Source organism: Gekko japonicus, unplaced genomic scaffold (assembly GCF_001447785.1).
Source record: "Gekko japonicus isolate JY-2015 unplaced genomic scaffold, Gekko_japonicus_V1.1 scaffold183, whole genome shotgun sequence".
Classification (NCBI taxonomy): domain Eukaryota; kingdom Metazoa; phylum Chordata; class Lepidosauria; order Squamata; family Gekkonidae; genus Gekko; species Gekko japonicus.
In genome coordinates this window covers 110,257-134,598 of record NW_015175361.1, presented here as the reverse complement: position 1 = coordinate 134,598, position 24,342 = coordinate 110,257, and the positions used below count along the sequence as shown (strand labels likewise).

At 41.4% G+C, this 24,342-nt stretch overlaps 1 protein-coding gene across 4 annotated transcripts in view; it reads left to right on the top strand.

Moving 5' to 3' along the window:
* Positions 1–13,227, top strand: part of PLEKHA1 (pleckstrin homology domain containing A1) — a 56,095-nt gene extending 42,868 nt beyond the window's left edge. Inside the window, exons 9-13 of one of the 4 annotated variants that reach the window (XM_015425405.1) lie at positions 2,914–2,978; positions 3,871–3,934; positions 5,744–5,833; positions 7,134–7,174; positions 9,791–10,091. In XM_015425405.1, coding sequence (XP_015280891.1) covers positions 2,914–2,978; positions 3,871–3,934; positions 5,744–5,833; positions 7,134–7,174; positions 9,791–10,007 — 477 coding nt within the window. In that variant the 3' untranslated portion in view covers positions 10,008–10,091. Of the gene's footprint in view, positions 1–2,913; positions 2,979–3,870; positions 3,935–5,743; positions 5,834–7,133; positions 7,239–9,790 lie in introns of those variants that run through there. The other 3 variants (XM_015425404.1, XM_015425403.1, XM_015425406.1) reach the window with 3 other exon arrangements.
* The last annotated feature ends 11,115 nt before the right edge of the window (positions 13,228–24,342 follow it).

The window sequence follows — 24,342 nt, the reverse complement described above, 5'->3', positions numbered from 1 at the left end:
AGTGAAGGTTGATAACTGTCAGGCAGAGTGGTAACCAAAAATAGTTATCCAAGCATTTTTCTACATAGTCTTTCAAAATGTTCAAGCTTAGCACATGTTTCAGTAGCTGACTGTTAAAGGCCTGTGCTTCATAGCTTTTGTTCTCAAATGGATATCTCTTAGGATATCTCTTATTAAAACTAGTGTCTATTAGGTAAAACAACTTATAGGACATTTATTACTAAAGAAAAGAAGAAAGCAAACTGAGTCAAAGTAATTCAAATCACATTGCAAATGCCAGTAACACATAATTGCTTTCAAGAGAATGAAACATCACAAAACTCATTTAAATCTCCATGTCAAACTGTATCACTGCCATGCTTTTACTATGTATGTCATACTTCTTACATATAATACAGTGATTCTTGCTGATGTATTATATTCAGTGCAGTCATTAGTATACAGTAGCTCAAAGAAACTTGTTTGGTAGCATAATATGAAGAGGTTATAAAGTATGCATCCAGTGTTTGAATTTATTTGGAAGAACAGCATCAATAAATAGGCATTTTGCTTTCCTTTCAATAACCACTTGATGGCATAGGAAAAAGGCAAATGAAACACATGTTCAGATTTTTCAAATTTCAAAAAGACCTGCATATATGATTCATGCATCATGTTTATCAAACTAAAGCATGTATTGTTTGCTTTTGGAGTACATTAACTCTCTTTTTGATAGCTTGTAATTGAATGATTTTCAGAAACTTTGATAGTTGTAGCATTAAAAAATAAAGTTAATCACTGCTTGCACAGCACTTTAAACTTTGTCAAACATGAACACATATCAGCTCAGTTTTATGCTATGTACTATAGTGAATTTGATTGTGATGCATGCAAAATGTCTACGATATGAATTGTTTTCACACATTAGTGGTTAAAGTTTTGCCAGCACTACTTTTTTTTTCTTGCCTTAAGGCTAGCCCGAACTTGTCAGATCTCAGAAGCAAAGCAGGGTTGGCCCTGGTTAGTAATTTGGATGGGAGACCACCAAGGAATTCCAGGGTCACTATGCAGAGGAAGGCAATGACAAACCAATGGCAAATCGCCATAAGTCGGCTGCGCCTTGATGGCACTTTATACACACATTTCCTATCTATTACTGTAAATATGTAAATTTAATATTCATCAACTGGAACTTAGCATAGTCTTTTTTCATACTTAATGCATCTGAGACTGGAAAGGCTGTGAACTACGCTACCTATTTATATAGCATGATTGGGTGTAGTCTGAATTCTCACATCAGCTCCTTGACTTCTTGTTGTGGATAGCTAAAACTGTTTTGTTACTGTTCTCTCTTTCCTTGTTTGGTATCTGGATGGATTGATTTAAATGACCAAGATAAAGGTCTCATCGATAGAACCAAGTTTCCAAGTTTCAAATTTCTTTTCTCGAAGATATGTGTACTAATTGAGTCCTACCCAAGACCTCTGATCATGCAGCCCACATGTCTTTGCCCTACATATTTGTATTTGGTTTAACTGCTAGATTTCTGTCTGGTTTGTTTACCACATACTTATAAGAAAACTAAGCAAGTTCACTTGAAGACTTAATGTGCCCTGATCTGTGTGGAACAGAGTTGTTCTGTGTCATGGGGGAAAAAGTCTGTACTCAATATTCATAATCAATAAAATAATCACTGCAGTGCGATTTCCACACTTTATCTGAAATGCCTCTTTTTGTTATTTTACAAATAAAAGAAGGATTTTGTTCCATATTGATATTTGGTATAAGGCAATGGGTTCAGTTTTAGCTGATAGAGTTGTAGTCACTAATACCTTGGCATTACATTTGGATATTGTAAAGAGGTTATTGTAAAGAGCCAATATAACTGAAACAGTCTTTCTAAATGTCTGACTTCAATCCCCCCCCTCCCCCCGAGATTTCTTAGAGATGATGGGGACAACTGAGAGCACGAGCTATCTTGTGGTGGTCAGGCTTTCTTTTCTGCCACCGCTTTTCCAGTGTCCGGAAATAGAGGGATTGGTACTTACCAGCTGTTCCACAGAAGTGTTTTGCTAAATGCCTACAGACTGCTGACTACTAATTTGGGGTGATAATGAGTAAAGTCTGGCAGTACCTCCCAAAGTGCATCTCCAAATTTAGTATAAGTCAGTGTGGGCAAATACGTGGAAAAAAAATTACATTGAAAGATTATGAGTGAAAATATGCAGAGCACGTAAACGGCAAGAACTATTAACAGCACAAGATTACCTGGGACTACAAAAATTGATTCTTTTTTGTTTTAGTTGTATTACCAGTCAATTATTAGGGTACTGAGTTTGGAATACTTCTTTTCCCTTGGTAAACAGTGTAATAGAAGCTATCTGGGTTGTAAAAAGGTAAAGGTAAAGGTTCCCTTGCTCAAAAGCCAGTCGAGTCTGACTCTAGGGTTGCGGTGCTTATCTCCGTTTCAAAGCCGAAGAGCCAGCGCTGTCCGAAGACGTTTCCGTGGTCATGTGGCCGGCACGACTAAACACCAAGGTGCACGGAACGCTGTTACCTTCCCACCGAAGTGGTACCTATTTATCTACTTGCAATTTCTTGCTTTCGAACTGCTAGGTTGGCAGGAGCTGGAACTAGAGACGGGAGCTCACTCCGTCATGCGGCAACTCGGGTCTCGAACTGCTGAACTACTGACCTTCCACAGCCTGCAGTTCAGCGTCTTAACCACTTGAGCCACTATTGTACTATTGTACTATTCCTTAAATCCAGATATATGCATCATCAGCTTGCTCTATCTATTTATCTTTGTGAATAAGACCTGTGTAACCCTGGCTTTCTGATAAAGATGTCCTAACATAGATCCATTTAGGTGTTCAAAGTCCTGATTAACTTGCTCACTAAAAAATTAATCTAGTGAAGCCTCTGTGTTTTCAGGATAAGGAGCCTCTTCGGATTATACCGCTGAAAGAGGTTCATAAAGTCCAGGAGTGTAAACAAAGGTGAGACAAACTGAAGGTTCAAAAATCTAAAAAAGGTAATGTATACGATAGGTAGCTTGAACAGGAAAATCTGTCTCCCTGTAACACCCTCCCTCTTTCATTACACAGAAATCAAAAGTTTTGAAACAGAATGTGTCTTTAAGCAGAAGATGTCAGACACTGGATTGAATTTAGTTGCCATTATAACAAAACAATGCAGACCTCTGGGTTTTTCCCCCTTCTCTACTTTTATTCTGCCATTCCACTCAGGCAATGTGATACCAGAGCTAATTAGTGGGACATCCTGAAACAAAAGTGTCCCTTAATTGGACATGATTGGTCTTTACTTAATTTAAGAAAGAAGGTTCCAAGTCTTTTGAAAATACAACTTTGGAATTTGAATAAGGTCTGTGTGTCAGAAATATCAATAATGAAAATGGGCTTGCAAAATTAGGTAGTAATATAAAGATATTCCAGTAAGGCAGAGGTCCCCAACCTTTTTTCACCCTGTGGTATTTGGGCACAGAGTGGTAGCCACAACCACAAAATGACCGCCAAAGGAGGCAAAGCCAACCACAAAATGTCTGGGAGTGAGGTTATTTATATTTGGCTTACATTGTCTACACACAATTTTGGAATCATGGAAACTCCATTATTTATAACAGATGCATCATAAATGCTGAGCTGCAAAAGCAAGAAGTGTTGGGGTGGGTAGGGAAGAAAATTGTCAGAATCCAGTTGATTATTATAGTACCAGTGCACAAATTCAAAGATGTTAATGTGAATTGAAATTATTTCAAGATAACTTCTTTATATTTGTCACTTGAAAATGTAAAGAGGTGTACTGGATATAAAAGTGCACAGTTGGTTTCAAATAATTGTAAATTGTTAAATGCTTTTGTGTGTGTTTCAGTGATATAATGATGAGAGACAATCTGTTTGAAATTGTAACAACTTCTCGAACATTTTATGTACAGGTAACAGTCTATTTTGTTAAACTATCTTTTGGTAACAAAATGGAGTATTCTCTTCTTTTGAAAGGAGTGTGCACAATTTCCCCCCCTCTCTAATATATTACCATAATATGCAGCCTTGCAGCAGACTCAGTAATTGGAACAGGGAGCTGGAAATGTTTCTTCTTGCCCCAGCTGAACCAACCAAGTGTTTGCTTAGCCTGATTTTATAAAGTGTTTCTTGGTTGCCCTGACCGACCATCTTCTCTGGGACAGTGACGAAAGGAGGGCCTTCTTGTTTAGTGTCCTGGATGTCTCTTGGTAGCATTCAGTACCCTCACCAATGTTATCCTTTGGGGTAGAACTGGGAGATGGGACTAGGCCCTTAAAAAAAAAATTAGAAACCCTGTGAGGAAAAACATGCATTCTGGTTTTTTTAGAACTTTTCCCTCAAGGGACAAATTGGGAGGAGTTCTGGAAAGGAATTCTCATTAAATATAAGTAAAATGCTTTTGAAAACAAGGTTTTTGTCATTTAAAACGTGTAGCATGATAAAACTTCTCAGGAAATAAAGTGTCATCCAGTTGTTGAAGGGTTCTACTTATTGTGGAAGAGCAGGTTTGTAGTTTGGATCTGCGGGTAGATCTTGATCTGTGGTTGGAAGCTACATATTCTGCTATGACATGTAGCACCTTCTATTGACATATTGATATATCAACTAGCCATTCCTAGGAAATTCAGTGTCTGATCCATGCTTCCGATCGCATCCCAGTTAGGTTACTTTATTACATGTACACGGGGCTGCCTCTGAAGATTATTCAGAAGCTCCAGTCAGTACAAAATACAGCCAGCTGTGTTGCTGTCAAGGTTGGGTAGCGAGATCATATCACTTGTGCATTGAAAGGTCTGCACTGGCGGGCTTGTCTTTTTCGAGTTACAATTTGAAGTTCTGATATTTACCTTTAAAGGTCTAAACAGCTTGGGGCTGGGTTCCTGAAGAATTTGCTCCTCTTTATTCTGTTTGGCAGTCAAGTTCTTCATCTGAAGCCCTGCTTTTATGGGTCTCTATCCACAGAAGTGAAGAAAGTGGTAACGAGAGATTTTTTTGTTTGGTTGGTTTTGGTAGTGGCACCTCATTGGTATAATATTCTTTACCTTCTGGCTTCCTTGGTACCTACTCTTTTAAGCTTTTAGGTGCCATACTAAAACTTTTTTGTTAACCAGGCTTTTAATTGAGCTCTTCCTGCCTTTTAGTTGGCCATCTTAATACAGTACAAGCCACAAAAGCTATAATAAAATGCCACCCTTGAATTGCCTGAGTGGTGATCTGGGCTGTGCTTTGTGTCATTGTGCTCTTTCTCAATTGACTTTATTCTCTTGCTGCTGAGTTGGACTACTTTACTATTGGATTGCTTTTGTTTATTATTTTAACATATATTCAACTTTGTGCATTTTCATTTTGTTGCATTATTGACATCCAGTAGAAAGCTGAAGGAAATCATATTTTGCAATAAATGTCAGGTCATTACTTCAGGATTGGCGGCCATTTTGTAAGAAGATTTCTTACTAAAAATAGTAGCAAACCTGTGGGTCTTGTTACAGCTCATTTACTAGAAATGGTCTGCAAAAGCAGCCATGGTTGCCCATTAAAACACTTTGTTTTTTGCTTGTGGTACTATCTGCCCTAGTTTGTCTTAATAATTCTAAAAGCTATGTTCATTTCAGTTCTTGGGAAACAGACCAGTTGCAGATAACCAGTTTAATTAATAAGCCTTTGTTTTACTTTTGTATCTTGATATTCAAATAAGATTTATTTTCTGTCTCTTTATTCAGGCAGATAGTCCAGAGGACATGCACAGCTGGATTAAAGCAATTTCTGGTGCAATCGTAGCACAGCGGGGACCTGGAAGATCAGCAGCTTCTGTATGTTTTAATAGAAATTATACATTGTTTTGAATCACAGTGTCCAGTCTTATACACTAGATCTGTTCCATTTATTTGCCTTTCTGCCCTGTTCTGGAGTAACATCATGTCTCTGCATGCATCTCAGGTTGCATAAAGTCTTGCATTCTTAAGTGCTAATCTTAGCTTTATATGTATGTGTTGTGTGCAATGTTTTGTCTTAACACTGAGACAGTGCAGCTGGTGGGTTTGAAAATGATTTCCTAGTTCAGTACTGTTTGGTTTTGAAAGCTGCAGTGAAAATTACCACATTACTTGACAATGTTTACTAAACCTTGTAGGTACCCAGTGTATTGATTTAAAGCACTTGGTTTATGAACCTTCTGAAAGGTATTTTGTCTCTCTGTATGCTCAGGCAGGAAGCAGCCCAAATTTAATGAAAGTTTTAGCGGGTTGTTCAGATGATGTATCTTAAGAGAATTGTACAATATCATTGTTTATGACCTGCTTGGATCACAATGCTAATATTACCAAATTGAGTCTTTACTACCTTGAGAAATCCATTAACTTTGTAGACAGAAGTGTCTATCTTTCAGCAAAAATCAAGTTTAGAACTCCATGTTCTGATATTTCATACTTTTTAAATGTATTAAAATTTATTTAGACCCAGCCTTGGGCCTATTCCATTGTGCCCCAAGATTATTCTAAATTAAAACCACCCATAATACAATAATGCCCCTTACAGTGTCCCCTAAAAATGTTGAAGGATGGTGCCCTCCTCAGGGATCCTGTTCTAGCATGGGGAGCCATTGTTGAAAAGGAAGAATGGGTTCTGGTTGGGCCAATTCTGCCTTCTTAAATGGGGAAACCAACGGAAGGTTATAGCTTCAGGACTGTAAGCGGCACATGAGGACATATAGGGAGAGACAGTCCTTCAGATAATGTTTTAATATTTCCTATTCTTGTTATATTTTATTTCAGCTTGGTATATTTGAAGTTAACTTCCTTCTATTAAGTGCTCATTGACAATGTTTTAAAATTTCTTCTGTCTGCTCCAAATTGAATACTTTTTGTAAATAGTAGTATACCAATCTCTTTTAAGTTTCCATCACACAGTAGAGACTGTTTGGGAGTCAATATGTTCTAAGTGAGAGAAAAGCTGCCAAGACAGGATTTTCTTCTGTGTTATGTGTATAGTCCTTGTGGTGGGTAATTCAAGCAGTGACTGCTAGCAATTTCTTTTTCTCTCTTCATTTCTCTTTCTCTCCCTCCTCTCCTCAAGTTTAGGTTACTCTAATCTTAGCTTTGCACTGTGTTCCAGATGCGGCAGGCCAGAAGGCTGTCGAATCCTTGTATACAGAGGTATACATCAAGAACTGGTGAATGCAGCATGTATGTGGGCTCTCATGTAAACTTGCCTTCCTAACAGAGGGCTGAAATTCAAAAACACTAACATGATGAGGTCATCCCCATGGTTTCTTGCACTGATTATAATCAAGATGAAATTACTAACTCCTAAAACCATTCACATTGGCAAATTAAGTTTACTATTTCTACATAATGTGCTAAATCCACTATTAGGAATGGCAAATAATTCACACACTGCTGAAATCTCCACTGACATTTCAGTGTACTTGCTGTACTGAGTTACATCAGCACAAGTCATTCATACTAAACATGGCTTAATTTGCATGAGAGTTCATATTTCCATCTTTTTTTGAAAGAAAGCTAAGTAGAAGCCACTCCAAAGCTAATAGCTAGATGTGTGCTCACAAGAATGCACGCAGTAAAGAAAACCTCCTAGATTGATTTGCATGGCTTTTACAAGTAGATATGCATGGGATCATTAGTTAAAATGTAGGCACTGTTTTAGTTTGCAATCTATATGTTAATCAAAGTAGTACAGTAAAACTATATGAAGTCAGATGGTAAGGCAAAGCAAAAAGTTATCACATAGGTGTGGATTACAATGTTGAAACTGATATCCCAGCACTGGTTTCAGAATCAAAACACTCGTATGTAATATTCAATTTAGAAAAGAAGCTTAATTGTGGATTCAGCATTTAGGCTTTGAACTCATTCTTATGAGCATTTTGTGTTAGTCATTTGTTTTCTTATGACTTCAAGATGAAAGTGTGATCAGTTCATTTTCAGAACATTCACAGTTTATTGTATTAATCTAAATATACCTAATTATCTGTAGAGACCCTTCTCACATTCCTGGCAAAGCTGCTTTCCAACTGAATAGTTTAGCATCAAACATTATCCACCATCCTCAAATCAGACACTAAATACCTGTATAGTGATAGGTACTTAGTTGCTTCCACACAACCAATAATAATGTTACTTTCTCAGAAGGTGTTTGTTAAGAGAACTTTGCAGTGATCATCAGCTGAACCAGTCTGTACTTACTGATTCCTATATGAACAATGGTACCTAGAAGGATACTAAGGGAATGCGTCTTCTCCCATTAATACCTTTCCCCATTTGTTTGTTTTGTTGAGATGGTATTCCGGAATCTCTGCCTTTGTACTGCAAATAATAAGGCAACATTTCAGAAGTAGCAAGCTAGGAAAAGGAGAAGAGTGGGATCTTGAGATTTTCCTACTTTTGTCAGAAGAAAACTTGCTGTGCCACAACATCGTGCAATTGTAGTGTAGGATGTCATGATACAGGCTTGGCTACAGCCATTAGTTGTCTTCTGTTTATCTTGCTACCTAATCCTCAGCTGTCCTTGTGCACTAGAGAAGACCCCTTCATACTCATGAGTAGCTAGGTTCCTCTTTTAGCTATTGGCTTATAACAGTAGTTCTTATCCTGTGAGTATCCAAGCAGTTTTATAATTTGCTCACAACACTTGCTTAAATTGACTTACCACAGAAACGCTGCTGTTCTGTTCTTTGGCGAATCTCCACACAGAATACAACTGAATAATATGGTACACAATAAATAGTTTAGTAGGTTAAGCATTTTTTTGTAGAAGAAACTTTGATCTCTTTTAGGGTGACTAATAGTGACAATGCCTAAGCATATATTAACCCAAGGCAAGAAAACAATATGTTCAGTATGCCTTGAAAAATGTTATAAAATTATCTGTGTGTATTTTTTTCTCATTAATATTTCATGGTGTTCTGTGGTTCAGTAGCACAGAAGGAAAATTATAAACTGGAACACAGTCAACAGAAATTTAAAGTACAGAAACTCAGTTTTCTTCAGCTAGGGTTGCCAAGTCTCCCCTTGTTCCGGAGCGGGGGACTCCCTGTTTGATCCTGGAGCGCACGCCCCCCGCATCCATGTCACCAGGAAGTGACGTGACGACGCTGGGGGCGGGGCCACGACCATCCAAGGGAAAACCATAGAGTTTTCCCTCGGATGACTGTGGCTCCGCCCCCAGCGTGCCCGGCATGGTCGCGTCACTTCCTGGTGACGTGCATGTCGGGGTGGAGTTCCCCCTGGGGCCTGATCTGGCGTCGGCGGGGAATGGGCCTCTTGGGCGGGGGTTTCCCCGCCCCCCGGGTGGACTTGGCAAGCCTATCTTCAGCTAAGCAGTGATTCTATTATGCTTCTTTTTTGAATATGAATACACTTTTGCGTGCATTTTTGGAACTATTTGGGACTATTTTGAGACTACAATAAGCATTTTTTCTGTCATTTTCAAATTCTCAAAGAGTATGTCTTTGATAACTGTTTTAACTGCAATTTTAATCAATAAAATTACTGATACTAAAAGAGCTGGTTTGTGTTGATAAACATCAGTAGTTTCCATGCTAGACTGTAGAGACCTGGCTAAGCTGTTTTTCTGCTTGCTCACGGTCTTAACACTGCTGTGCCTTGGAGAAGCATCTGCTTTCTACAGATGATGCTTTGCTTTGTTTTCCCCCCTGATTTTCTTGAGTTATCAGAGATAAGTCTGAGATGTCATTATTAACCTGCACCTGGTTATCTGTCGAGTCTGACACACTCTCCTCCTTTTCACAGGAGCATTCCAACAATTCTTCAGAATCCAGCTGGCCTGCAAAAACAGCAGCTGCCTGCTCACATTCCACAGCCACTCACAACCCCACTTTGGTCTCAACCCTTAACGCCGAACCCCCTGTCTTGGAGAAGCGAAGATTTCACGAATCTTCTACCAAGGCCAAGCCAGGGAGCTTCAAGATCCAGGCTGTCCCTTCAAGAGACCCAGCTTCCAAAGTGACTGTACACGGCCTATGGGAACCTCAAAATAAAAATGGCACTCAGGAACAGGATCCAGGCCCAGTGGATCTAGATGATGCAAGCCTTCCAGTCAGTTATGTGTAATAATAGGAAGAGTTCGGAGAATGATCCATTTGTTTTGGTCCGTGAATTTCCTTGCTCAGACTTCTAGCCAAAGATGACTATGGGATGAAAGAACAAAGATGGGAATGTTGTTTATGTAGTTCTGTATGTTTGCATACGTTCAAATTTGTGTATGTTTAAATAGTCATATACTGCCTTGTACTTATTATCACAGCGGGCCTTTTGATTTTTCCGCTGCCTGATAATAAATCACTTTCTAATAGGGAGGGGCCAAAATACATAAAAAATATTACTGTTGCCAATCAGCAAGGTACCAGCTGCTCTTCATCTTCAATTTGGCAAAGCTAAGATTAGAATCTTAGTGCCCTAATAAAAGAAATGTCAACAAGGTGTGACTTAATTACACTGTAAGTCAGGCTAATGACAAGGGAGTTGATTTTTTTAGGTTCTAAATACTGGCAAAGCCTTTTAGGCATTTGGATATATGTCATCATAGGATTGATGTAGTACCTTGCTGAACCAAAGGAGTGCTTCTAACCATGGATTTTTCCCTATGCAGAAACGGTATTCATTTAAAAAACACTGCAGTGTCTGAAATGAGATATGTTTTCCCTCTGTAAGTTGCACAGATCAAGTAGCCACTATGCAATTTGTATGGCAGGAAAACCACTTTTGCTCCATTTCAGAAATTGCACCAGTGCATTTGTGTTAACTTACACAAATCTTCGTGTTTGAAAAATCGTGTGCGTGAAGCAGGGCAGAGGTACAGATAATTTACATTGATGGAGACCTGTTGACTTAGTTGTAATCCCTCTTCTGTAACTTTTCTGTGAATCACTGCCCTTTCCCCAGAGAATTCAACTCCCTTAGAATTCCAGGTATTTGGTGCTGTGAAAACATTACGGTAATACAGCTATTTTGAATATTAAGCCTATTTTTGATGCACTCCTAAAGGTGAATTGTAACTTTTGCACATTTGGATATTAATGGACCACCAGTAAATAAAGGTGTGTTGTGGATTTTTTTAAGTAGGGAGAAGGGAAACTGGACTACTAAATCTTTTAAAGGTTTAACTAAAAGTATTTTATATTAGGCTTTACAGAATTTAAATGTTTAAACTATTGTCTAAGATTTTTTTGTTTTTGTTTCTTTCCCTCTTGTGAGATTGATCCATCCCCCCCCCCCCCATGAGTATGTTGTGAACAGTTCCCATTTAATAGATGGATCGGTCAGAGACTGGAAAAAAAATTGTTTTATGCTGTTATCTGGTACTGAATTGTTCAATCATGCAATTGTGGCCTGTAACTTTTGGTGCACTAAATTTATTAAAAGTGCCTGTGGGTTCTTCCTTTATGATGTTCTTGGGGACTAATGGATGTTGGATCTTGCTTTTATGGTTTTGAACCGTGAGGTGAAATCATTTTGAGCACTATAGTCCAGCACAACTTTGGTATTCTAGGGATGCCAGTGGACTGGTAGCTACTAGTTGTGCACTATAATTTTTAACTGGTTAGTTGTTCAGGGGATTCAGTGATAAAAATAAAAAGGTTGAAGAAACCAGTATCAGATATTTGTGGAGAATGGGCATGCACTATTTTGTGGTTAAGTTGTGAAAATATTTGCTTTAATTAAAAAAAAAAAGCCCCAAAGTTTTACATGCTGCTGCTTAATGTGATTTCACATTTTCTAGTTCTGCAAAACTTGTGTGTAACGCTTCAGAAAACATGGAAAGCTAAGAATGCACAGATACTCAGGACAAAATGTATGCCCAGTTCATTGAGATTGAGGAGAACTGAACTGTATCTGAGTGGTAGTGATAAGCAGCCTTTGTAGATCAGTGAACAAATGGTGCAAGATCCTGTTAGCCTGTAGCCCTGGGGCCTGCTGACTACGCTGCTGCCCTGGTAGGGTTGAGTGGCAACCAGCAGGAGTCTGGGGCAGACATGAAAGGGTAATGGTGTTTTGTCACTTTTTCGGGGGGGGGAAACAGAAGTAATGCCATGCCTGTGGTAAAATGGGAGCGTTTATGGTGAATTCCAGAGTGGACTGATGTCACTTCAGGGAAAACCTGAAGGTGATATTCTCAGATTATTTTTCTCCCACCAGTGGTTGGGGTAAAATGAAAGCTGGGAGTGGGGAGGACCCCCATTGGCAAACTGTCAGCCCTATGCTCTGGTGAGATGAGGCAAGAGAGAGTGTTCTTTACACTTCTCTCCAGTCCATCGTAGTATAACACAGTTTACTTTTCTATTGTCTTTTAGTTGCTCCAACAATAAAACCTCATTGGAAGAAGGCAATGGCTCAAGGCCTGGTGAAATATACTTCCCTTGTGATCCATGTCATTTCAGAGGTTCAGGGAAACTTCCTTTCGATACTCTAATGACCAGCTTATCTAGATTCTGAGTGCCATGCATATGTAATGGAAGATAAAAGTGGAAAAGTAATGCACAGTGGATCAAGTTCCCCAAGGCTACTGCAATAATGTGCTGTGTACGGTTTGAAACTTCTGCTACTGCCTTAGACCTCCATGCCACATGGTCACTTTTAATGGCTAAATATTGAGGGGGAAGATAATTTAGTTTCCAAATCTATGCTACCAAGATATATTTGCCCTACAATCACTTACTGCAAGGCTGTATATATCTCTATATATCTTGTAATCTGCTGCTGGTCTTCGCATTGGGGAGGGAGTTCATCCTGCACCCTGCACCCTGGTTTGCGAACCTTGTCCTCCATTTTCTAGTTTTACATGCAGGAGGTTTTATCAAGAGGTACAAACATTTTTTGTGATTATGCGACTAAAGCCAAATTTACATGTGCCACATTTAAGTACTTTTTAAAGCTGTTGGTATGCAGCTATTAAAAACAGGCAATAAGTTTTCCATGCAGAATGCATTGATTTTCTGAATTGATTGGTGGCCATGCAGGCAGGTTGGTTTACAATTGCTTTTCCATCTTTCTACATTTTATAACACACATTATTTCAGTATAGTTCTTGCATTGAGCCACTTCCTGATCCCATTGTCTCTCTTTACCTCTAGGTGAGGTTGCACCATTGCACTTCTACACTTAGACAGGGCTTTTTTTGGTAGAAAAAGCCCTGCAGGAACTCATTAGCATATCAGGCCACACCCCTGACAGCACATCTCATTAGCATATTAGGCCACACCCATGCCTTCCCTTGGTTTGCCTGAGCGTCCTGCGGCAAGCTGGCCAGGGGAGGCACAGGGAGGCATTTAAATGCCTCCCCAATCCTTCCAGGGTCCCCCCAGCCCGCCCGCCTCGGAGTCGCCAGGTGGGGTTCACTCTCCAGGCCTTCCCTCTGTAGCCATGCACACAGAGGGTTTGGCTGTAGTGGGTGTGGCCAACTCTGAAGCCAGCCAGAACTCCGTTCCTGTGCGTTCCTGCCCAAAAATAGCCCTGCACTTAGACATGTTAATGATTTTGCTTGCTAGTGAAAGCTAAAGATCTGTACCCTAGAATTTGATCCTGGAAATCCTCTTTTCATGGTACATGAGTGCAGTTGTGCAAGTTCAGCATATTGCTTATATTTATTGAAAGACACTTGGATGTAATAAATCTAACATGTTAATAAAATAAACCCTCTTAGACTTGCAGTTCTTAAAGGAGCAAGTATGCTGAAATGTGATGATTGTGTTTCTGAGGCTAAAAACTGAAAGGAGAGAGGATTCTTATACACAAAGTCGAAGGGTAGAGGAGTAGCAATGCCAAAACGTTTCAAATTGATCAGTTGTAAGCACCTTTTCATTTCTTAACCATAAGCTAAAAATTTTACAAGCAGTGTTTGTAATTTGCATTTATTTTAATTCTCGGTTACATGTGAAAATAAATAGCTTGAATGTTTTAAGGCTAGTTTAATTGCATACTTTTAATATATCAAAATTAGCCAATAGGTATTTGGAACCTTATTTTTCACCAATATGTACTTGCAGGGCTCTTTTTGTAGAAAAAGCCCAGCAGGAACTCATTAGCATAATAGGCCACACCCAATGGCAGAAACTCATTAGCATATTAGGCCACATCCCTGACAGCACAGCTCATTAGCACATTAGGCCGCACCCCCATGTTACCAGAGGTGTGGTTATCCAGCCACACCCACCTTTTGCTTGTTATTCTGTTTACCTTGTTTGTTGTCAAAACCCTGGGCTTTTTTTGTAGCAGGAACTCCTTTCCATGTTAGGCCACACACCCCTAATGTAGCCAATCCTAATGAGTTTCTGCTGTTGGGTGTGGCCTATTATGCTAATGAGTTCCTGCTGGGCGTGGCCAACTTGGGAGCCAGCCGGAACTCCGTTCCTGTGCGTTCCTGTCCAAAAATAGCCCTGTACAGTACTTGTGCAAGAAGCTGAATTGGAATGTTTATACTAACATACTTTGAATAGTTTTAAATTTTCTGATTCTGGTACAGTTTTCACATTGCATGCGCATTTTATTTTGTTCTGATATTGCCAGTTTTATACATTGAATTAGAAACAAAGCAGCACCCTTGCAAAATTCTTTTAAAATCAAAGTTTGATAGCTTAGTAGTGCAGGAAAATATTTGTGGTTAATAAATTGTCAGGATTTCTTTATTTATCAGTATTTTTTATAAAATCAATGAAAATTGTTAAATTATTTTAGGACCTGTGCTGTTTTCTGTAAATATGTCACTTAAATTGTTAATAATTTCATTAACTAAACATAGCAGTCCTATCAGACTACTACATTTAGTGCACTTCAAAGATAAATATTAACAATGGATAAAATTGTTTGCATATTGTCTCATTTCTCCCTGTCTAAATTGCAGAACACTAAAAAAAACTGGATTTAAAAAAATAAACAGCTGTCATGTCTGCTTTCTCCATTATAATCCTTTGGTAACATCAGTCTTCTAAACAGATCTCTGCATCAGATATAAATATGTGGAAGAAGTTGTTGAAGAAAACACATCTGGAATGGTCAGGTGCAAATACAGTGGGTGTTCTGTTAAAATGCAGTAATCATATATACATGCCTTTTGGTTGTATTTGGTTGCTTCAGAATTAAGGTATACAGTCTGGTAATAAGCCAGTCCTGAAGTATTTGCATTGTAAAGTAATTAAAGGTTCTGAAAACTGTCTATAGTTCCCTAATGCTAATGGTTACAGTATGCTGACTGCCCTCCCCCCAGATATATTTGAGGGCTGGTGTATTCTGCATTTAATTCTGAAAAGTGTCCTTGATTAGGGACACATTTTTGTTTGTTCTGCTTCTACATCAGTTGTTAAGAGATACTGATTTCACTAAAGTTTGAACAGATAACACGAGAAACGTTATCTTGAACAAGCTTCAAATATGAGGGCTCTAGCCAGCCATTTTAAGTAGCCTCTGGACTAATTCCTGGCACATCCATTTGGTGTTAAGGAAGAAGGGAAGTTCAGAGCCAGCTGAAGACCTGAGCTTACCATGTGCCCCCTCCACTTCCTGCAGATTTTTGAAGCCTTGGGTTTGTAAGGGACCTTGGGCAAAGAGCTGGAGGGCCCTCGACCTCACAGCCTTTGCCTCTGTGTAAGCCATAGTGGCACAAGCTGCATCATCCAAGGATTTCTGTATGACTCATCATCAGCTTTGCGATTAAATGGGGGTCTGATGGCTTGCATGTTTTTGTTTACATCCCATTTGGATAAACATGAAGCAGAGTTCCATCTGTGGCTATTAGCCACAAGGTATAGATGGAACAGGAGCTGCAGTGGCTCAAGTGGTTAAGACGCTGAACTGCAGGCTGTGGAAGGTCAGTAGTTCAGCAGTTTGAGACCCGGGTGCCGCATGATGGAGTGAGCTCCCATCTCTAGTTCCAGCTCCTGCCAACCTAACAGTTCGAAAGCAAGAAATTGCAAGTAGATAAATAGGTACCACTTCAGTGGGAAGGTAACAGTGTTCCGTGCGCCTTGGTGTTTAGTCTTGCCTGCCACATGACCACGGAAACGTCTTCGGACAGCGCTGGCTCTTCGGCTTTGAAACGGAGATGAGCACCGCAACCCTAGAGTCGGATTCGACTGGCTTTCGAGCAAGGGAACCTTTACCTTTACCTTTTATAGATGGAACACTACGTCTGGGGTAGTGATGCTCTGTATTCTTGGTGCTTGGGGGGCAACAGTGGGAGGGCTTCTGGAGTTCTGGCCCCACTGGTGGACCTGATGGCACCTGGGCTTTGGCCACTGTGTGGCACAGAATGTTGGACCGGATGGGCTATTGGCTTGATCCAACATGGCTTCTCTTATGTTCTCATTTTATGAGTATTTCATTTATAAGTTGCTTTGAGACCCTGCTTTTATGATAAAAGTGGAATGAAAATATTTAAATAAATAAAAAACACATGACAAGATAGGTGAGAGTATCTGCCTGCCAGTAGAGCTACTTGTCACTAAGTATTCCAGCCTACCAAATAGGGTAGTTGAATTCCTCCACTCTTCAAACACAGGGATTGCACACATTATTCCTGAAAAAATGCATGACTTGCCACGCAATTGTTGTTGAGGACAGGATATGCTGACTGCTCAGCCAGGCAGCATCTCAAATATGACCTTAGGTTGGCCCAAATGTTTCTGAATGTTAAAGATAATTAAAGCAGGTCACACTCATGATCTGTTGTTTTGTTCTGGGCAGGATGAAGGTGATCTAAAGGTGGAGGAATTGGTGATAGTTCCTTTGTGATGGACGGATCATTTCCTGCTTGGGTCTAGACTTACGGAGACAGCAAGACTGCAGTGGTGGTGTATGTGTGTGTGGGGGTGTATTAAGATGATCTGACTGCAAAGCCAGATGGACCCAAGTGGTTTTCTGATGACTTATGGGGATTTTGCTTTTGATATGCTTGGTGCTTCTGTTGATGCCCTGGCTGACTTCTGAAATAAGGAAATGATCTGGGCGATTGCCATGATTGCTCGTAGGAGCCTCCCTCAGGTGTTACAGCCCAGGCAGCCCCCTGGTTTACTGAGGGGGGGGGGCTGTGTGCGATGAAAAGACGACTCAGGATGAACCTGACAAGTCATGGGCTTAAAGCTCGTTTTAAACTTCATGGCGCTGATGGCAGCAAAGAAACAATACTTTCCCACCATGATTGCATCTGTAGGTAGGTTAGCAGAACTTTCTGTTCTAGGTGATTAGAGGCCTAATGGAATCCTGCCTGCAGAGGAAGGTGGACTGCTTGGTGGCATGCTGTGACCACTTTGCTCAACACTGAGCAGATAAAATCCCTCACATTCATAATAAATACTACATTAGCAGACACTAGGAATGCCATTTGCCTGCAGGACACACTAGAATTCACCCCAAACTCGATGGTTTTCATCATAGAATTTAAGATGAATTCTAGGGTGTCACCTAATGCAGCCAGAAATGGCATTGTTGTGTTGTAGGGATGCCGTTAGGCTAAGTCTCTCGGGGGTTGCCACTGCCAGCAGTGACAGGATCAGATGGGGCCAGGCTTCATTGTTCAGTTTGTTAGGGTACTTTTCAGTTTATTCAGTCTGAGGATGTGGCCAGGATCCTTGGTTTGTGGCCTACCACCTGCATATATGATCCTTGCCCTTCCTGGCTGCTTAAATCTGTCAGGAAGGAGGATGGCTGACTGGGTCTAAGAGGCAGTTTGGTGTAGTGGTTAGGAGCACAGACTCTAATCTGGGAGAACCAGGTTTGATTCCCCACTCCTCCACATGCAGCTGCTGGTGTGACCTTGGGTCTGTCACAAATTCCCTCAGAGCTGTTCTCGAGCAGTCCTCGAAAGAGCTCTCTCAGCCCCACTTACCTCACATGGAGTCTGTTGTGGGAAGAGGAAAGGATATTTTAAGCTGCTCTGAGAGTCCGAGTGAAAGGCAGGGTATAAATTCAATTTCTTCTTCTTTAGTCACTGCCTCAGCCTTGAAGCAGACTGTGGCGATGTGTCTACTGTTAAAGAAACCTACCCTAGATCCAGTAAAAAGGTAAAGGTAAAGGTTCCCTTGCTCGAAAGCCAGTCGAATCCGACTCTAGGGTTGCGGTGCTCATCTCCGTTTCAAAGCCGAAGAGCCAGCACTGTCCGAAGAAGTTTCCGTGGTCATGTGGCCGGCATGACTAAACACCAAGGCGCACGGAATGCTGTTACCTTCCCACCGAACTGGTACCTATTTATCTACTTGCAATTTCTTGCTTTCGAACTGCTAGGTTGGCAGGAGCTGGAACTAGAGACGGGAGCTCACTCCGTCATGTGGCAACCCGTGTCTCGAACTGCTGAACTACTGACCTTCCACAGCCTGCAGTTCAGCGTCTTAACCACTTGAGCCACCACAGCCCCCTAGACCCAGTAGACTTCACTAATTATGGCCATTCTCAAATGTAGCATTCCTGAGCAGGTAATTGAGTGGGTGATGGGTGGCCAATTCCAAGACTTCTTGGAGAAAGCAAACTATCTGGATTCTTTTCAGGCTGACTTCAAGCCTTGGCATGAGACTGAAACAACCTTGTTCACTCTGGTGGATGACCTGTACAGTGAGATGGATGGGGGAGGAGTGCAACCTTCCTGAACCTTTCAATAGCTTTTGATACCATCAGTCTTTCCGGACCACCTTGCAGAGCTGAGATTGGGAGGCACTGTTTTGCAGTGGTTTTGGATCTGAGTTTTTCATTCTGATCTTTATTAATATGACATTGAACAGGATGCCTTCCCCCCCCCCCAAACACCTGGGTCTTTGGTGTCTTCCATGCAGCCCTCAACTAGCATCCAGCAATCTATCACCTTGAACCTCCAGAAACTAAGAATTATTGATGCACTGGACAGCAAATAGCTTCCTCCTGTTGATATCCCCCCCCCAATACACCATTAGATGGACTACTTGAGGCACTCATTCTCAACAATTATTTTGTCAGGATGTACTTAAAGGTCTCGGCTTAAACCTAATTTATTTATGTTTTGCTCACTGCTGAATTAAGAGTTGGGGGTTATATGTGTTATACTTGTTGCCTAAGCTGAGACTAGTACAATATATGGCCACTAATAATTCATTCAAAATAAACTGTAAGTACACAGTGGTTAGACACCATTAAAGTTGACACCAGCCTGAGCATGGAATGGCTCAAAGAAACAGTACAAGATCGGAAAATGTGGAGAGAGCTAGCCCATAGAATCGCCAAGAGTCAGACACAATTGAATGGCTAACAACAACAACCTCAGCCTTGTCTCATGTCGTTTTATTAGTATCAGTATCCTCACACGCCCTGTTTCTTGTGTCCCTGCCTCCAGGGGCGCTGAGGGTAGCAACTAGTCAGGGCTTTTGCAGCAGTGGCACCTTGCCTGTGAAATGCCCTTCCCCTTGAGGTTTGCTTAGGATTGCCAACCTCCAGGTGGTAGCTGGAGATCTCCTGGGATTACAACTGATCTCTAGCCAATGGACACTGGTTCCCCTGGAGAAAATGGCTGCTTTGGAAGGTGGACTCTATGACATTGTACCCCACTGAAATCCCTCCCCTCCCCAGACTCTACACCAAGATCTCCAGGAATTTCCCAACCCGGAGCCGGCATGCTTTCAGGTGTCAGGCCAAAATGTTTCTTTTTACTCAGGCTTTTAATTAAGCAGTTTATCTTTTAAGGTTTTTATAAATCTGCTTCTAGCCTGAGAACTGTGCTTAATGGGACTCATTTTAAGCGGCTCAATATTTTATGCTGCTTTTACACTCATGCTGGGGTTTGGATATCTTTTAATAGTGTGTTTATGTTTTGCTATGTAAGCCACCTCAAGCAGGTTCTCTGGAGGGGCATCAGCGTAGAAACTTTCTAAATAATTAGTAAAGGTTTCCCTTGCTCGAAAGCTAGTTAAATCCAACTCTAGGGGGCAGTGCTCATCTCCGTTTCCAAGCCAAAGAGCCAGTGCTGTCCCAAGATGTTTTTGTGGTCATGTGGCTGGCATGACTAGATGCCAAGGCACACGGAACGCTGTTATCTTCCCACCAAAGCGGTACCTATTTATCTACTTGCAATTTCTTGATAAAAAGTAGAGACATCACCCTGCCAACAAAAGTCAGCATGGTCAAAGCAATGGTATTCCCAGTAGTCATGTATGGCTGCGAGAGTTGGACTATAAGGAAGGCCGAGCGCCGAAGAATAGATCCTTTTGAACTATGGTGCTGGAGAAGACTCTTGAGAGTCCCTTGGACTGCAAGAAGATCAAATCAGTCAATCCTAAAAGAAATCAACCCTGACTGTTCTCTGGAAAGCCAGATAATGAAACTGAAGCTCAAATACTTTGGCCACCAAATGAGAAGGGAGCACTCACTGGAGAAGACCCTGATGTTGGGAAAGATTGAAGGTCAAAGAAGACGGGGACGGCAAAGGATGAGATGGTTAGACAGTGTCATAGATGCAACGAATATGAAATTGAGCAAACTTCAGAGGACGGCGGAAAACAGGAAGGCCTGGCGGGATCTGGTCCATGGGGTCGCGAAGAGTCGGACTCGACTGTGCGACTGAACAACAAAAACATTTCTTGCTTTGGAACTGTTAGGTTGGCAGGAGCTGGGGCCAGTGATGGGAGCTCACTCTGTCATGGTGCACTAGGGTCTTGAACTGCCAAGCTACAGACCTTCCGGTCTGCAGCTCAGCGTCTCAACCTCTGAGCCACCGCAGCCCCAAATAAGTAATTATGGAGATATAAATATTATATGTACTAGATACACTGCTGCCTGCAGTGGTGCAGAACTGTACTAGATACACTTTGCAGTGACTAGGCACTAACTTAATTATGACCAGACTATGAATTTTGACTATAAAAGAGGAAGGATATATGAGCAGCTGTGCTTTAGATCCAGGTTATTTTTCTCCACTGCCATATTCCAAAGCAGTAGAACTAAACACTTTTATTCCACCATCACAGATATGCAGTATGATTCACTTATGGATTTGGGGAAGTTTACATGGAAAAAAACCCATCACAGTCTGTTAGAGATCCAGGGTACCATATCATGAGCTGGATTCATGATTTTAGTGATACAGAGTATAGGGGAAAGTGATGAGCTGTGATTAAGGAGTGAATGTTGGCTGTTCCACATTAAATGCCATGATTTTCTGTGCCCTATTTTGTGAAACACTGCTGGTGCAAAAATGTATGGTCTTCACAGTTCATGATGAGGGCAAACATATAAGTTGTGTTTAAATGGAGGGTTTTTTTAAATCCTTCAGATCCAGATTTTTGTACCATCCTGTGTGCTGGCTGCAACATTTTATGGTGTAGTCTGTGGGCACACTGTGTTATATCTGTATAACTGATTTTTGGATGGCTGCCTTTGAAAATCATAGGACTCCCAAGAGCATGCATATAGTTACCATTTAGATATTTCTGCCACAGCTGATGTGTTCAATCCATTATTTCCCCTCAAGGTAGATATGGGGATGTGCCTGTAAAAACAAATTATCAGGTTCTATAGGAAAGATCCATAATGTTGTATCATTATTTTTTACAAATTAATTGGTGTATCTGAATGTGCGTTGTAATTAAGACAGTAGATTGTTGTGGTTTGCTTGTAAAAGAAATAACAGGATATGTGCCTCCCAGATTTCTGCACCATGTTTATGCCCTGGTGTGCAATCACTGTATAGGGATAAATCCTGGAATCAGGAAAACTGGTTTGAGGTGTCTAACAATCATGAGCATCTCTGAGAGTCCATGCCTCCTATCTCTGTTTTTATGTTAGAGTGTTTTTACAGGGTAAGCTACAGGCTCAGATGTGAACTGTGATCTGATAATGAATGTTTGAGAGTGTGCCCATGTGAATGAATGCATTTTCAGAAGCCTCTGATAAAATATTGAGAATATGCTCTAACCTGGATGTCAGTTGTAACATAGGCACATCTGAAGACAGTAGTAATACTGTCAGTTTGGTGTAGTGGTTAGGAGCATGGACTTTGATCTGGGAGAACTGGGTTTGATTCCCCACTCCTCCACATGCAGCTACTGGTGTGACCTTGGGTCAGTTACAAGTTCTTTCAGAGCTGTTCTCTCACGAACAGTTCTCTCAGTTCTCTCTTACCTCCACCTACCTCACAGGGTGTCTGTTGTGAGGAGGGGAAGGGGAAGGGATTGTAAGGCGCTCTGAGGCTCCTTCACGTAGTGAAGGGCGGGGTATAAATCCAATCCAATCTCTTCTTCTCTCTTCTAATACTCTGCCTGGTCAATTCATGGATAGTTTTGTCCCAGTTTCCATGATGGATGTTGACAAGATCCTGGCATCAGAGAAGGCCACTACTTGCCCATCCTGGCTGCTAAAATCATGTAAAGACCACATCAGGAAACCCTTACAAAACAATCACTAACTTGGCGCACCTTCCCTTGGCCACTGAAAGAGGCAATTATCCTTTTGTGCGACTTTAAAAACCATCCTTATAGGAAAATGATGTGGCCAATTATCACCCAGTCTCTGCCCTTTCTTAGCAAAGCGATTGAGAAAGCAGTAGCAGACCAAGTCCAGGTCTCCTCGGATTCAGTCTGGCTTCAGGCTAGGTTATGGGACAGTGATGGCTCTGATAGCTTTAGTTGTAGAGTAATAGTATACAGACAAAGGCTATGCCTCATTGTTGCTCTTGTTGGACTTATCTGAAAGCCTTTGATACAGTAGATCATATCTTGTTGAGATACTTGGTGGCAGAAATAGGTATTGGGAGATGCACACAGAACTGATTCAGATCATTCCTCACAGATGGGACTCAAAGGGTTGCTGTGGAAGACAAGTTGTCATTAGTGTGGGACCTATCCTTTAGAGTTACACAGGATGTAATCCTATCCTCCATGCATTTCAATCTCTATGTAAAGCTCTTAGGACGAACCATACATAGCTTTGGGTTGGATGTCATCAATATGTGGATGATACCCAGCTCTATATATATTCTTATCCAAATCCCCTGGTGGTGTGGTAGAGGTCCTGAATAACTGCCTGGCTCCTGTGGTAAATTGGCTAAGAGTGAACAAATTGAAACTAAACCCTGAAAAGAAGACAAGAGGTAATGTTGGTTGGGAAGACGGGGATCTTGAAGGACATTGTGCTCCCCACTTTGATGGACTTCCGCTGACCCTTGCTGACTCAGTTAAGGGCCTTGGGGTTATACTGGACCCAACATTATTGCTGACAACAGCTTTTCTCACTGGAGCAGGGTGTTCTGCAGGTGTCAACAAGAACTGCCCACACACGTACATGCCTTTTCAATTATGCCCCTCTCCCCCTTATGGACAGCCTACCTGAGGAAGTCAGGAAGGCTCCTACTCTTATGTTCTCCTGGCTTTCTGTAAACTAGGCAAAACTGGATTATTCAAGAGGACTTTTCTGCACAGGCAATAGAGTTCTACTCTACTAAATGATTCTCAGTGACTGTTACTTGGAAAAATTATTAGGGACTGTCCCTACTGTATATATTAGGACTATGGTTTATGCTACTGTGTATAGCTTGCTAAAACTAGGACGCTGCTGTGGAAATCTCCATCATTTAATGTGTTATGTCCAAAGCTTTTTTGGTAGAAAAAGCCCAGCAGGAACTCATTAGTATAACAGGCCACACCCAACAGCAGAAAGTCATTAGCATATCAGGCCGCACCCATGACAGCACAGCTCATTAGCATATCAGGCCACACCCCATGCCTTCCCTTCGCTTGCCAGGGTGCTCCAAGGCTACGGGGAGCCCGGACAACCAGGCCCTTGGACAGGCCGGGGAAGGCAGGGGGAGGCATCTAAATGCCTCTCCGATCCTTCCAGCCCCCCCCCGGTCCACTCGCCTCAGTCGTGGGGGGGTGCTCTCCAGGCCTTCCCTCTGTAGCCATGCACGCTGAGGTTTTGGCTGTAGTGTGCGTGGCCAACTCTGAAGCCAGCCGGAACTCTGTTCCCGTGGTTCCTGCCGAAAAATAGCCCTGGTCATGTCCAATGTTCCCTCTAAGCTGTGGAATCTTGTGAGCAAAAATTCTACTTTGTGAGCTAGTGGCATCAAAGTTGTGAGCAAGTGATTTGGCAGTTGCATAAATTAGTTTGCTCTGGAGCCATCCTTCCTGGGCTAAGACAAAAATGTGTGAGCCAGAGGCTAAAAAACGGTGAGCTAGCTCACACTAACTCAGCTTAGAGGGAACACTGGTCATGTCTCATGTTAATACTTATGGCTTTGCATCAGTTCTGTTTTTAGAGTTCTGGTTGGCTCTACAACCCTAACCCTATTGCATTGTTTATTGTACTGACTTACTCTGCGTAATCCGCCTGAGTCCAAGTGA